The 15,576-nt window shown below is 49.8% G+C and overlaps 1 protein-coding gene across 1 annotated transcript in view; it reads right to left on the reverse strand.

The window, feature by feature from the left end:
- Positions 1-827: 827 nt before the first annotated feature.
- The window catches only part of LOC119974965 (von Willebrand factor A domain-containing protein 7-like), an 89,626-nt gene continuing 74,877 nt past the window's right edge, over positions 828-15,576 (reverse strand). The window contains exons 15-17 of the mRNA XM_038814355.1: positions 12,138-12,271; positions 7,685-7,838; positions 828-1,966 (exon numbers count right to left, since the gene is read on the reverse strand). Of these exons, the coding sequence (XP_038670283.1) occupies positions 1,586-1,966; positions 7,685-7,838; positions 12,138-12,271 (669 nt within the window). The 3' untranslated portion in view covers positions 828-1,585. The remainder of the gene's footprint in view (positions 1,967-7,684; positions 7,839-12,137; positions 12,272-15,576) is intronic.

Below are 15,576 nucleotides of genomic sequence, written 5' to 3' on the forward strand. Positions count from 1 at the left end.
AGGGGTGGCTGAATAGGCCTCCACCTGTTTCTTTGAATGAAGGCTTAAAGGGCTACTCTTGTTACTGTGTAACAAGCTCGAGGGTGCTGAATGGGCCTCTTCCTGTTCCTGTGTCACCAGCTTGTGTTCCTGTGTAACAGGATCGAGGGGTGGCTGAATAGGCCTCCACCTGTTTCTTTGAATGAAGGCTTAAAGGGCTACTCTTGTTACTGTGTAAAAGGCTCGATGGGGCTGAATGGGCCTCCTCCTATTCCTGTGCAACAGGCTCCAGGGGGCTGAATGGGCATCCTCCTGCTCCTGTGTAAAAGACTCAAGGGGGCTGAATGGGCCTCCTCCTGTTCCTGTGTAACAAGCTCGAGGGGACGAATGGGCCTCCTCCTGTTCCTGTGTAACAGGATCGAGGGGATGAATGGGCCTCCTCCTGTTCCTGTGTAACAAGCTCGAGGGGATGAATGGGCCTCCTCCTGTTCCTGTGTAACAAGCTCGAGGGGATGAATGGGCCTCCTCCTGTTCCTGTGTAATAGGATCGAGGGGATGAATGGGCCTCCTCCTGTTCCTGTGTAACAGACTTGAGGGGATGAATGGGCCTCCTCCTGTTCCTGTGTTACAGGCTCGAGGGGATGAATGGGCCTCCTCCTGTTCTTGTGTAACAGGATCGAGGGGATGCATGGGCCTCCTCCTGTTCCTGTGTAACAGGATCGAGGGGGCACCACAAAGTGTAATTTTGAATATTCAACTCAATTTCCAATCCAAAGGAAGTTACATGGAGAGAGGTCTGTGGGATTGAAGGCTGCAACCCAGGAGTCAGAAAAATGAAGTAGAAGTTTTACTGAGTTTTAATTTGAATCAAGAATCACAAATAGCAATTGCGTCCTGAAGGCATTAATCTCAATACATAGAATCATAGAATGTACAGTGCAGAAGGAGGCCATTCGGTCCATTGAGTCTGCACCAGCCCTTTGAAAGAGCACCCTACCTAAGCCCATACCTCCACCCTATTCCTTCACCTCCACCCTAAGCCCATAACCCCACCTACTTGCAAATGTTAACTTTCTTTCCCCCAAGGTTTCTTGGCAGTAATTGAATCTTACAACAGCTATTAAAAATTCACTCACACTGGAATATACCCATGTCGAATCTTTGCTTGCATGTTTCGCTTTTGGCTACGGAAACCCTCCACGATCCAACACAACCCCCACCACCCTCCCACCCAACCCCTCCCCAGTTCCCTCTCGCCCCAGCCCACGCCACCACGGTGCCAAATGTGGATATTAGCGTTGGGTCCGTTGGCAAGATCATGCCGCAGAGGAGCATGTGGGGGGAGCAGGACAAAGTGCAAAGCGGGTTGCAAAGATTCAGCGTGTAACAGCGGACGTGCGGCCTCCGGGAGCTGCGGCTGACTCGCTTCTTGAGTTTGGCCGAGTGCGGGGAGAGTGAAATGCGATTCCTAACGCAAAATTGAGATGGCAGGAGCGCATGAAACACTGACAATTGCAGTCATGGTAACGAGGGAACTACGCGTCCAGCACTGGGCCATCGGCGTCCGATGTCCAGAAGGCCGGCGCCAGTGCCAGTTTTAAGCAGGTCAGCCGACAAGGCAAGCCACCAGGGCGGCAACCAGCAGGATGGCCGCGTTGCGTGCGGCTAAACTTGGAGCCCGGCTCCGGACCCTGCTTGAGCACTTCCCAACATTCCCGAGCTTGTCCACGGCTACCAGCTCCACGTTTGGGAAGCAGCAGGAGGATTTGAAGGTCACCAGCGTCACCATCTGGCTGCCATCTTGGGTCTCTTCCCTGTCGAGGGAGCCATTGCCGTGACGGGCGTAGATCGACACCCGGTCCGTCCCGTGGCTGACGAACTTGGCGGAGAGAGACCAGCTCTGGAGGCTGCACTGTGCCAGGGGCTCCGCTGGGCACTCACTGATCCTGCCGACGACATCACATATAGGGGGCCTGAGGTCTTGTATCTGTTGGTAAAGCATGTGGGTCAGCATTGTCAACCTGACTGACAGAGAAAGGTACCCGACGCTCAGAAACAGGACTTCCGGAATCTGAGGGCCTGTTTTGCAGTTCCAAACCCATAAGCCGATGAGAAGCAGTGGGAGGCTGTTTGGTCCCTCGAGCCTGCTAACCCCACATTCAATAACGATTACGGCTGGCCTTTAACCTCAACCTCACTTTCCCGCCCTCCCCTTCGGCACCCCCAACAATTCATCCATCCCACCCCCCCCCCTTCAGCCTGGAATATACTCGGCGAGGGGGACTCCCACCTCGGCTCGCTTGGATGAAGAATTCAAAGATTCGCCACCCTTCGAATGAAGACATTTCTCCTCAGCTCAGCCCAAAATGGTCATCACTCCTTCCTGGGGCTGTGACTCTCCTCCCCTCAGTCCTTGACTCTCCAGTCTGGAAGTGGGTGGGGGGACGTTGGGAGTACACAGTCTCTGAGAATTCAATGAGATTTGCTCTCACAAGTCTAAACTCCAGACCATCCCGACCCACTCTCCCATCCAAGTACTAACCAGGCCTGTGTCAGCTTAGCATCCGAGATGAGATGTGATTGAGCGTTTTCAGACTAGTACGGCCGTAGGCATCGACCCATTCTCCTCAATCCCTCCTCATTGGACAACCCTCGGCCCCAACCCCCCAGGGCCTGGCCCAGGAATCAGTCTGGTGAAACCTCATCACCCTCCCTCTGTGGAAATAGCTTCTTCCTCAGGTAAGTAGGCCTGAACTGGACATGGTGCTCCAAGGGTGGTATCGCTGGGGCCCTGTGTGACTGTAGAGGGATCACTCCCTCAGGAGATTCTCTATTGCAACAACACGTTCTGTAACTCCCTCGGTACTGACACTCTGACAGTATAGCACTCCCCCAGTACTGACCCTCTGACAGTGAAGCACTCCCCCAGTACTGACCCTCTGACAGTGCAGCACTCCCTCAGTACTGACCCTCTGACAATGCAGCACTCCCTCAGTACTGACCCTCTGACAGTGCAGCACTCCCTCAGTACTGACCCTCTGACAGTGCAGCACTCCCTCAGTACTGACCCTCTGACAGTATAGAACTACCTCAATCCTGACCCTCTTGACAGTGCAGCACTCCCTCAGTACTGACCCTCTGACAGTGCAGCACTCCCTCAATCCTGACCCTCTTGACAGTGCAGCACTCCCTCAATCCTGACCCTCTGACAGTGCAGCCCTCCCTCAGTACTGACCCTATGACAGTGCAGTTCTCCCTCAGTACTGACCCTCTGACAGTGCAGCACACCCTCAGTACTGACTCTCTGACAGTGCAGTTCTCCCTCAGTACTGACCCTCTGACAGTGCAGCACTCCCTCAGTACTGACCCTCTGACAGTATAGCACTACCTCAATCCTGACCCTCTTGACAGTGCAGCACTCCCTCAGTACTGACCCTCTGACAGTGCAGCACTCCTTCAATCCTGACCCTCTTGACAGTGCAGCACTCCCTCAATCCTGACCCTCTGACAGTGCAGCGCTCCCTCAGTACTGACCCTATGACAGTGCAGTTCTCCCTCAGTACTGACCCTCTGACAGTGCAGCACACCCTCAGTACTGACCCTCTGACAGTCCAGCACACCCTCAGTACTGACACTGAACAATAGATGAATAGAACATTACAGCACAGTACAGGCCCTTCGGCCTCGATGTTGTGCCGACCTGTGAAACCAATCTAAAGCCCATCTACACTATTCCATTATCATCCATATGTTTATCCAATGACCATTTAAATGCCCTTAATGTTGGTGAGTCCACTACTGTTGCAGGCAGGGCATTCCATGCCCCCACTACTCTCTGAGTAAAGAACCTACCTCTGACATCTGTCCTATATCTATCTCCCCTCAATTTAAAGCTATGTCCCCTCGTGGCAGCCATCACCATCCGAGGAAAAAGGCTCTCCCTGTCCACCGTATCTAATCCTCTGATCATTTTGTATGCCTCAATTAAGTCACCTCTTAACCTTCTTCTCTCTAACGAAAACAGCCTCAAGTCCCTCAGCCTTTCCTCATAAGATCTTCCCTCCATACCAGGCAACATCCTGGTAAATCTCCTGTGCGCCTTTTCCAATGCTTCCACATCCTTCCTATAATGCGGCGACCAGAACTGCATGCAATACTCCAAATGTGGTCGCACCAGAGTTTTGTACAACTGCAACATGACCTCATGACTCCGAAACTCAATCCCTCTACCAATAAAAGCTAACACACCGTACGCCTTCTTAACAACCCTATCAACCTGGATGGCTACTTTCAGGGATCTATGTACATGGACACCGAGATCTCTCTGCTCATCCACACTACCAAAAATCTTACCATTGGCCCAGTACTCTGTATTCCTGTTATTCCTTCCAAAATGAATCACGTAACACTTTTCTGCATTAAACTCCATTTGTCACTTCTCAGCCCAGCTCTGCAGCTTATCTACGTCCCTCTGTAACCTGCAACATCCTTCTGCACTGTCCACAGCTCCACCAATTTTAGTGTCATCCACAAATTTACTCACCCATCCTTCTACGCCCTCCTCCAGGTCATTTATAAAAATAACAAACAGCAGTGGCCCTAAAACAGATCCTTGTGATACACCACTAATAACTGAACTCCAGGTTGAACATTTCCCATTAAGCTCCTGTTTCTAACCTCAGCCCATACTATCTCAGTAGACGAGTCCTCATCAAACGTCCTGTCTGCCGCCGTAATACTGTCCTTGACTAACAATGCCATACCTCTCACTCTTTTACCACCTTCCCTGAGCTTACTGAAATATCTAAACTCCGGAACCTGCAACAACCATTCCTGTGCCTTCTTACAGCGAGCCAATTTCTGATCCAAACCGCTAAATCATCCTCAATCCTGTGCCTCTGTATTTTCTGCAATAGCCTATGTGGGGAACCTTATCAAACGCTTTACTGAAATCCATATACACCACATCAACTGCTTTACCCTCATCCACCTGTTTGGTCACCTTCTCAAAGAACTCAATAAGGTGTGTGAGGCATGACCTACCCTTCACAAAACCATGTTGACTATCCCTAATCAAGTTATTCCTTTCTAGATGATTATAAATCCTATCTCTTATAATCCTTTCCAAGACTTTGCCCACAACAGAAGTAAGGCTCACTGGTCTATAGTTACCGGGGTTATCTCTGCTCCCCTTCTTGAACAAGGGGACAACATTTGCTGTCCTCCAGTCTTCTGGCACTATTCCTGTAGACAAAGATGACTTAAAGATCAAAGCCAAAGGCTCTGCAATCTCCCCCCTAGCTTCCCAGGGAATCCTAGGATAAATCCCATCCAGCCCAGGGGACTTATCTATTTTCACACTTTCCAGAATTGCTAACACCTCCTCCTTATGAACCTCAATCCCGTCTAGTCTAGTAGCCTGTATCTATTGTCTTTTTCCTGTGTGAATACTGATGAAAAATATGTATTTAGCACCTCTCCTATCTCCTCGAACTCCATGCACAACTTCCCGCTACTGTCCTTGACTGGCCCTACTCTTACCCTAGTCATTCCTTGATCCTACCTGCCAAGGACTTCTCATGTCCGCTCCTGTCTCTTCTTAGCTCTCTCTTTAGGTCCTTCCTGGCTAACTTGTAACTCTCAAGCGCCCGAACTGAACCTTGACGTCTCATCTTTACATAAGCCTCCTTCTTCTTGACAAGTGATTCAACTACTTTGGTAAACCACGGTTCCCTCGCTCAACCACTTCCTCCCTGCCTGACAGGTACATTCTTATCAAGGACACGCAGTAGCTGTTCCTAGAACAAGCTCCACATTTCAATTGTGCCCTTCCCCTGCACTTTCCTTCCCCATCCTATGCATCCTAAGTCTTGCCTCATCGCATCATAATTGCCTTTCCCCCAGCTATAACTCTAACCCTGCGGTATATACCTATCCCTTTTCATCGCTAAAGTAAACGTAACCGAATTGTGGTCACTATCACCAAAGTGTTGACCTACCTCCAAATCTAACACCTGGCCTGGTTCATTACCCAGTACCAAATCAAATGTGGCCTTGCCTCTTGTTGGCCTATCTACATACTGTGTCAGGAAACCCTCCTGCACACATTGGACAAAAACTGACCCATCTAAAGTACTCGAACTATAGCGTTTCCAGTCAATATTGGAAAGCTAAAGTCCCTGATGTGTTAGGCAGGTTGGTTCGACGTTGGCTGCAACTGGATGCAGTGAAGCTAGAAACAGACGTCTGACACAGGAGATGATCCAACACTGTTTTACTTAACTAGTGGACTGCTGTACATGTTCAGCTGTGGGTTGAGACTCTACTAATCTAACTGATGACCTCTTACTGGCTTGACCAGACTTACTAGCTACCGCATGGTGATAGACTGACTGTCTCAGTCACTGGGTCCTGAGAGAGAGAGAGTCTTAATGCCCCAAGGGCTTTGTAGTGGTAGTGTCCTGTCTGGTGGTTGGTTGTTTTGTGTTGTGTGTTCATTGGTCATCTTGAGTGTCAATCACTGCCTGACTGCATCTCATTGTATACATGAGTGGATATTATGACAGTCCCCCATAACAACTACCCTGTTACTTTTGCTCCTATCCAGAATCATCTTTGCAATCCTTTCCTCTACATCTCTGGAACTTTTCGGAGACCTATAGAAAACTCCCAACAGGGTGACCTCTCCTTTCCTATTTCTAACCTCAGCCCATACTATCTCAGTAGACGAGTCCTCATCAAACGTCCTTTCTGCCACCGTAATACTGTCCTTGACTAACAATGCCACACCTCCCCCTCTTTTACCACCTTCCCTGAGCTTACTGAAACATCTAAACCCAGGAACCTGCAGCAACCATTCTTGTGCCTGCTCTATTCATGTCTCCGAAATGGCCACAACATCGAAATCCCAGGCACCAACCCATGCTGCAAGTTCACCCATCTTATTCCGGATGCTCCTGGCATTGAAGTACTTCAAACCACCTTCCTGCCGGGCGGTACACTCCTGCGACCTTGAAACCTTACTCATGACCTCACTACTGCAACCGCCTGTACACTGGAGCTACAATTCAGGTTCCCATCCCCCTGCTGAATTAGTTTAAACCCTCCGAAAGACCATGAGCAAATTTTCCCCCCAGGATATTGGTACCCCTCTGGCTCAGGTGTAGACCATCCCATTTGTCGAGGTCCCACCTATCCCAGAATGAGCCCTAATTATCCAGGTATCTGAATCCCCCCCTTCTGCACCATCCCTGTAGCCACGTGTTCAATTTTTCTCTCTCCCTATTCCTCGTCTCGCGAGCACGTGGCATGGGTAACAACCCAGAGATACTAACTCTGTTAACTGGGGAGTGACAACCCATGCAATGGGGCTTTGACTAGGTGTGCTAATTCCACGAAGGCACTGATGGCACCTGGAGACATGACATGTTTAGCCCATTTGTCATTTTGATGGGGCCCACGAGTGAAGTTTCAGTGATAGCTTTTAACCGAGGGTTCGATTTGGCCGGTTTGCTGGCGCTGCGGGGGCGGCTTCACTGGGAAATCCCACTGAGAAGCAGCGGGAGCAGACAGGACCCTGCCCCAGTGAACAGAGCGCCACCAAGGAACATGCAGGGCTGGGGAGCACCGGAGAATCCCGCCCTCTCAGGCCTGGGCACATATGAGCAGAGCCTTCGATTTTACACTATCTCGCACGTCCTCTTACCCTGCTGACGACGGTCAGTTCGAGAATGCTGTAACCAAAATCGAGGCTTGATCTTGCCTCGACTGTGACTGTCACAACTGTCCCTGGCTCTGTCACCTCTGGCACCGAAATGATGCTGTTGCCTTCCACAGTTTGGTTGTTATCGATCGTCAGACTGAAAGAGAGAGGGAGAGCGAGAGAGCGAACGTTTACCCTCAACCGTTCATACACCAGAAGGAAGGTCCCTGAGTGTCTCTGCAGCACAGCTTGATAAGGTGGCTAAGAAGGCGTAAGGGATTCTTGTCTTTATTAGCTGAGGCATAAAAGAGAGGAGCCGGGAGGTTGTGACAGAAATGCATAAAACGCTGGTTAGGCCACAGCTGAAGTACTGTGTGCAGTTCTCATCACTTTATAGGAAGGAGGTGATTGCACTGACGAGGGTGTAGAGGAGATTCACCAGGATGTTGCCTGGACTGGGGTGTTTTGGTTTTGAAGGAAGGCTGGTTAGCTGAGGTTGTATGCCCTGGAGGAGAGAAGGCTGAGGGGAGACCTAATTGGGGTGTACAAAATAATGATGGGCATAGATAATGTCGGTATGGAGGGGCTTTTCCCCTTGGAGGAAGGGTCAATAACCAAGGGGCATAGAGTGGAGGTAAGAGGCAGAAGGTTTAGAGGGGTTTTGAGGAGGAATATTTTCACCCAGAGGGTGATGGAGATCTAGAACGCAATGCCTGAAAGGGTGGCAGAGCCGGGAAATCTAACAACAATTAAGAAACATTTAGATAAGCATTTGAAATGCCAGAGCATACAAGTATACAGTGTGATGGACCAAATGGCCGCCTCCTGGGCTGGACGATTGCAGGGATTAGTTGAGGAGTAATTGGAAAGGACACTGAAAGTACAGGAGGGATACAATGAGGCTTAAGATAGAAATGGTTATTGGCAAGACTTCGGGCTGCTTGAAGGATCAACTCGCATCAGAATAGAGCCTGAATTGCCTAATTCACGGGTTGACACGACGGCCCATGCGTGGTTGCACGAGGAATGAAGTATAAAAGCAAGGATGATTTGGTGAGGCTGTACAGGGCCCTGGCGATCCGCCTTTGGAGTACAGTGTTGTGATGACCCCCCAGTGCTCGTGCATGGTCAATTCCAGCCCCACTTGACCTGGAGTCATCCTTTTACATCACTACCACCCTGATTTCTCTTTTAATTTACTCTGTCACCCAAACTTTGTCGTCTACTGTTCCAAAGGTCTCAGACAAGTCCCCAAATTATGTTACGACAGCCCTGGGCAAGTGCCCGGTCAATTCCAGCCTCACGTGCCCCAGAGTCACAATACAATTGAATTAACCAATAATTCTTCAAAAAATATCTGTAATCTTTGGCCCTTGGCCGCCCACTATTTACAGTCACCAGGTTTGTAAAAGTAAACACGATTACTGTTTATTTCCAACAAGAACTTATAATGAAACAGGCAGCAAATACAACTTGTTAAATATTACCTGATACCTAATTCCCACTTTAGCTTGCCTCCCACCCCCCCACCCCACGACCTGCTACCCACACAAGACAAACACAGAGGGGTGTAAAAGTCATAGGTAAAAAGAAAAAAGTATTAATTTTGATGGTGGTATCCAGCACGTTACTCCTCGTCAAAATTTTCTTTCTGCTCAAGTTTTCTTTTATTGTGAATCGGTGCAGGCCTCTGTAGTTTCAAAAGTACAACACTCACAGACTTTCTGGAGAGAGAGATGGCCGGTTCTTGCCTCTGTGCTGCCAGAATCAAAACTGAAACTCCTTGGGACTCTGAAAAGCATTCTACTGGGATAGGATCCAATCAGCACTCGTTACCAGGCACAATGTGGCCTTTTGGACCAATCCAATGGCCACCGGCCAAGTCCCGCCCTATCTCACTCTCCGGAGCTGACAGGTCTGCAGCTCTTGTTCAAACCAGCGCAGACCAGCAGAGGGATCTCTCATGTAACTTCTAAATTCTGCTGCTTTCCTTAAAGACACATGTCCATTAATCATCCATGGATAAAAATGTTAACAGCAAAATAAAAGAAAAGGGAAATAAGGGAATGAACAGAAAGGAGCCTCACACTGTAGTGTTTTTTGTCTATTCATTTAAGGGGTGGGGTATACATCATAGGCCATGCAAATTAGAAGCAGGAATAGGCCAATTGGCCCATCACGCCTACACCCCCCCCTCCCCATTTAATGCTGTCAAAACTGATCTGACTGTGGTCTTAACTTACATTTCCTGTCTGTCACCCCCCACCCTCATAACCATCGGACTCCCTCACCAATCAGAGACCTGTCTCATTCGGCCTCGAATATATTCAGTGACCTACAGATTCCACCACTCTCTGGGCGAGGGGTGGAGTTCCACATGGCGGACTACCCTTGCGGAGAAGCATTCCTTCCCATGGTCCACCTCCAATGGGAGTCCGCCTCATTCCGAAACTGTGCCCCCACCCGCTACTCATTCTCAACTCCCCATACGAGGGAGGGGGGAACATCCTCGCTGCTTCCACCTTGTCAAACCTCCCCCCTCCCGCCTCCACCTAAGGATTTGATCTGTTTCAATAAGATCACCTCTCTTCTAAACCTCAATGGCACAGGGCCCAAACTGGCTAAACCTCTCCTTGTAAAGAAAACCGCCGTTCTCCAAGCTTCTTCCAGGGAATTGGCCCAGTGAACATTCTCTGAACTGCCCCCGGTGCTGGTAAACACCTTTCCTTGAGTAAAGAGAACAAAACTGCACTCGGTACTCCAGGGATGGTCTCACCAAAACCCTGCAGTGTTGCTTCAAGACTTTCCAGCTCTTAGGTTCTGGCGCCCTTTCACTAAACACAAACATTCCATTTGTCTTCTGTAAGGGACTTTCCTGTTTATTCCCTTGTATTCCCCCTTTCTTTTAGTTTTGCCGTTACATTTTTGATCCATGGGTGGTTTATGGACATGTGTCTTTAAGGCTGCCAGCCATTTTAATTGAAACTGTGGCTTGCACCTTTAATTCACACAGAAGATTCCAAAAAGGGCTATTCCGGTTCACCTTGGTGATTACGGATTGACTGACAACAATGATGACTCGGTTTGGTTGGGAACCAACGAATCGGCCTAAAAGATGGTGCGCTGCCCGGTAACAGGTGGTGATTGGATCTGATCCCACTCAAATGGTTCAGAGACCTAAAGAGCTCTCAGTTTCATTTTTGGCAGATTAGAGAGGGAGGGGCCATTGTCTTACCACTTTTCTCCTGAAAGACTGCGGGGTGAATTCTCCGCTGGTGGGATTCTCCATTCCGCAAGCAGCATTTCCCGGCGGTGCAAGGCAGCAACAGTGGGGAATTCCATTTGCTGGTGGCGGGAATGGAGAATCCTGCTGACGGCGCCGTCGCGCCGCTGAGTGACACCTGGCTGCGGGAGGTGGAGAATTCACCCCTGTGTTAATGAGTTGGCAGAAAGCCTGGATGAATCGGTTTACAGGGGAACCGTTACAGGCTGTGCAGGGAGGGTTCGGAATCCGATAACTCTCTACAAAAATGTCCAGCTAATTCTCACCAAAAAAGCTACTGTGAGAACCAACTCTCTCCCTGCAGAAAAGGCTGGTGCGAACCAGCCAATTCTTTCTCCAGAAAAGGCAGTGGCTGAAAGACAAAGTTTAATTTGAAGCAAAGGGCCTCTCCAAGAGAAGCTGTAAGTAATATTGCTAAACTGCATAGTTGACCATTTCAGGCTTTAATCTACTTTGAGACTTTAATCTACAAGCACACCCTGAAGAAAGCAGGCTGCAGCAAAGACTCTTTTGACTTTCATCCTTATTATCTTTACTCCTTCCCACTCTCTTGTGTGTCTGTCTTGTGTGTATGGGTGGGACAGTCAAAGAGGGTAGTAGGTTAGCTTGCTATTCAGTTGTATTTTCATAATTCTTCTCGTTATAAATAAACAGTAATTGTGTTTAAATTTACAAACCTGGTGACTGTAATTATTGAGCAGCCAACGGCCAGAAATTTGGAGTATTTTTCTGAGAATTAATGGCTAAATCACTTGTGTTGTGACTCTGGGATGAGTGGGGCTGGAATTGACCGCACGCTTGCCCAGGGTGCACCTTCCTAATCGCGCGCTGTTCATCCGGACGGAATGTTTGTGATTCACGCAGCGTGACACCAAGACCCTCCTGTAATCCAGAGCTCTGCCATCTTACATCCATTCAAATAACCGGATGCTTTGCTATTGCTCCTGTCAAAGTGGACAAGCTCACATTTTCTCATGTCGCACTCCATCTGCCAATTGTTTGCCCACCCGGTAACTGATCCGCGACCCCCCTCTCCTCCGTGGCCCTTTGTGGTCGCCTCGCAACTTTACCTTCCAGCCGATCCTGGCACCATCAGCCAATGTGGCTCGGGGCACTCAGTCCTCTCCTCACTCTGAGTCAGCGAGGTAAATTAGAAGTTATGTAACCGCTCACCTCATGGGTTCGGACTGAATGAAGTTCTGGTCGTCCGTGACGTGGATGCGGTACTGAGAAGAGGGCCCAGCATTTGTGACGGTAAATGACACATTGGCATTGGAACCCACCTTGACGGAGGGGTCTGCATTGACCTGAAATCACAGAATAGAATCACAGAACAAATACAATGCAGAAGGAGGCCATTAGGCCTATTGGCTCTGCACCAATCCCCCGAAAGAGCACCCTACCGAGGCCCATAACCCCCACCCTATCCCCATAACCCACAACCCCACCAAACATTTTGGACATCAGGGGGTAATTTCAGTATGGCCAATCCACATCTTTGGACTGTAGGAGGAAACCCAAGCACCTGGAGGAAATCCACACAGACACGGGGAGAATGTGCAAACACCACACAGACACATCACCCGAGGTCAGAATCGAACCCGAGTCCCTGGCCCTGTGAGGCAGCAGTGCTAACCACTGTCCCGCCATGTCGTCCGTAGGCTGTAACACTCCCCAGCAAAAGGCATCGTTAGGCTGTAACCCGTCCTGCCTGACAACCCTGCAAGACCTCAAACTCGACAGAGGAAGATGTTTATTGGAGCGACGGCAGGTTTGAACACATCAGGCTGAGGGGAGAGCTGGGTGTCAGTGGGAAGGGTTCGCAGACACCTGCCGAGGAGCGAGGCGGGCAAATGGATCCCTGCCCTTTATTACAAAGAGACTAGACGAGAAGAGGCAGTGAGTCTTGCTGCAAATCACAGAGGGCCTCGGCGAGACCGTCCCTGGAGCACCATGTCCAGTTCTGGTCTCCTTACCTAAGGAATAATCAACTTTCTGTAGAGGGGGTGAGACGAGGGTTGGTCGGGCTGATTCCTGGGATGGGTAAGCCGGAGGGTGAGGGGGGTTGCCTGATGAGGAGAGATTGAAATGAATTGGTCGATATTCTCTGGACTTTAGACAAATGAGAGGGGATCTCGGTGAAACGTCTCAAATTCTTAGAGGGGTTGACAGACTCAATTGTGAAAGATTGTAAGACTGTTTCCCCCCCACCACCTTAGATCCCCCCGCACCCCGGTCATAGAGACTGGAACTGGGAGGAGACGAGGGTCATAGTCCCAGGATGGGCAGTCGGCCACTTTGGGTTGAGCTGAGGGGGATTGGCTTCACTTGGAAGGCGGTGAATCTCTGGGATTCTGCAACCCAGAGAGCCGGAGACTCCCCAGCGTCGGGTATATTCCAGACCGGGGGGAGGAGGGAGTTGATGGATTGTTGGGGCCATTGACGGAGAGGGTGGGAAAGTCGGGATTTGAGGTAGGCGATTGGCCATGATCATTATTGAATGGGCTCCTCCTGATTCAGTTTCTTCTTGTCTTACTTTCTGACGTCACTTTGATTACACAGACCAAATGTGGAATTTCTAATCCGCATCTCACCCAGTGCTGCACCTGTCCTCGGAGTGTTTGATGGGGACAGTGTAGGGGGAGTTTTGCTCTGTATCTAACCCCGTGCTGTACCTGTCCTGGGAGTGTTTGACGGGGACAGAGTCGAGGGAGCTTTACTCTGTATGTCACGCTGTGCTGTACCTGTCCTGGGAGAGTTTGATGGCGACAGTGTAGAGGGAGTTTTCTTCTGTATCTAACCCTGTGCTGTACCTCTCCTGGGAGTGTTTGACAGAGACAGTGTAGAGGGAGCGTTACTCTGTATCTAACCCCGTGCTGTACCTGTCCTGGGATTGTTTGATGGGGACAGTGTAGAGGGAGCTCTACTCTGTATCTAACCCCGTGCTGTACCTGTCCTGGGAGTGTTTGATGGGGACAGTGTAGAGGGAGCTTTACTCTGTATCTAACCCCATGCTGTACCTGTCCTGGGAGTGTTTGATGGGGACAGCGTAGAGGGAGCTTTACTCTGTATCTAACCCCAAGCTGTACCTGTCCTGGGAGTGTTTGATGGGGACAGTGCAGGGGGAGCTTTACTCTGTATCTAACCCCGTGCTGTACCTGTCCTGGGAGTGTTTGATGGGGACAGTGTAGAGGGAGCTTTACTCTGTATCTAACCCCGTGCTGTACCTGTCCTGGGAGTGTTTGATGGGGACAGTGCAGGGGGAGCTTTACTCTGTATCTAACCCCGTGCTGTACCTGTCCTGGGAGTGTTTGATGGGGACAGTGTAGAGGGAGCTTTACTCTGTATCTAACACCGTGCTCTATCTGTCCTGGGAGTGTTTGATGTGGACAGCGTAGAGGGAGCTTTACTCTGTATCTAACCCCGTGCTCTATCTGTCCTGGGAGTGTTTGATGGAAACTGTAGTTCAGTGTTTTCAAACTTTTTTCCCCTGCACCCACTTTTGCAAACTAGCCAACCTTCGGGACACGCACCACGTTCGCTTGCCCAGTCTATCCTGAGTCAAGGCAGTGTTTGGGACAATTAAGTTTTCTTGCCTCAGGCAAGGGAAGGAAGGAATCATGATCCAGTCACTCCTTCTACATTGAATTTCTGTCAGCATTGAGTGAGGAGAGGATTAGTGAGCTAACCAGCTCCCAGGTATGAAGTACCTGAATTTAAAATAGAAAATACTGGAAGTACTCAGCAGGTAGGGCAGCACCTGGTGGCTGTGACGGAAGGCCGTCAACCTGAAACATTCAGCCATTTCTTTTTCAGCGTTGAACATGCTGCCTGGCTGTCTGGTCACAGCCAATCCTCCTAACCTGCAACATCTTTGGACTGTGGGAAGAAACCGGAGCACCCGGAGGAGACCCAGGCAGACACGGGGCGAATGTGCAGACTCCGCACAGGTGGTCACCCGAAGCCAGAATCAAACCCGGGTCAGGGCACTGTGAGACAGCATGCCGACCACTGTGCCACCATGCTGCCCACGATGTTTATGATCTTGCCAATCTCACGTTTCAGTCGCGAAGTTGTCTCCCACACTTTAGCCAGTCGGTAGGTTGATCAAGTGCCACCTAAATGCCCTTTACCTATCAGCGCCTGGCTTTATCATACACCAGGGCAGAAGTGCTGAGCACAGGTTAAGGTTGGATTTTAAGTTATGACGCCGGCCAGGTGATCAAAGTTTCAGGATGTGGAATCTCTTGCAGAAGTGGAATCTCTTGTTCAGAGGAAGAAGGAGGCCTATGTGAAGATGAGGCATGAAGTTTCAGTTGGGGCGCGTGATAGTTACAAGGAAGCGAGGAAGGATCTAAAGAGAGAGCTGAGACGAGCAAGGAGGGGACATGAGAAGTCTTTGGCAGGTAGGATCAGGGAAAACCCAAAAGCTTTCTATAGGTATGTCAGGAATAAAAGAATGACTAGGGTAAGAGTAGGGCCAGTCAAGGACAGTGGTGGGAAGTTGTGTGTGGAGGCTGAGGAGATAAGCAAGATACTAAATGAATACTTTTCGTCAGTATTCACTCAAGAAAAAGATAATATTGTGGAGGAGAATGCTGAGACCCAGGCT

Source organism: Scyliorhinus canicula, chromosome 12 (genome assembly GCF_902713615.1).
Source record: "Scyliorhinus canicula chromosome 12, sScyCan1.1, whole genome shotgun sequence".
Taxonomy (NCBI): Eukaryota; Metazoa; Chordata; class Chondrichthyes; order Carcharhiniformes; family Scyliorhinidae; genus Scyliorhinus; species Scyliorhinus canicula.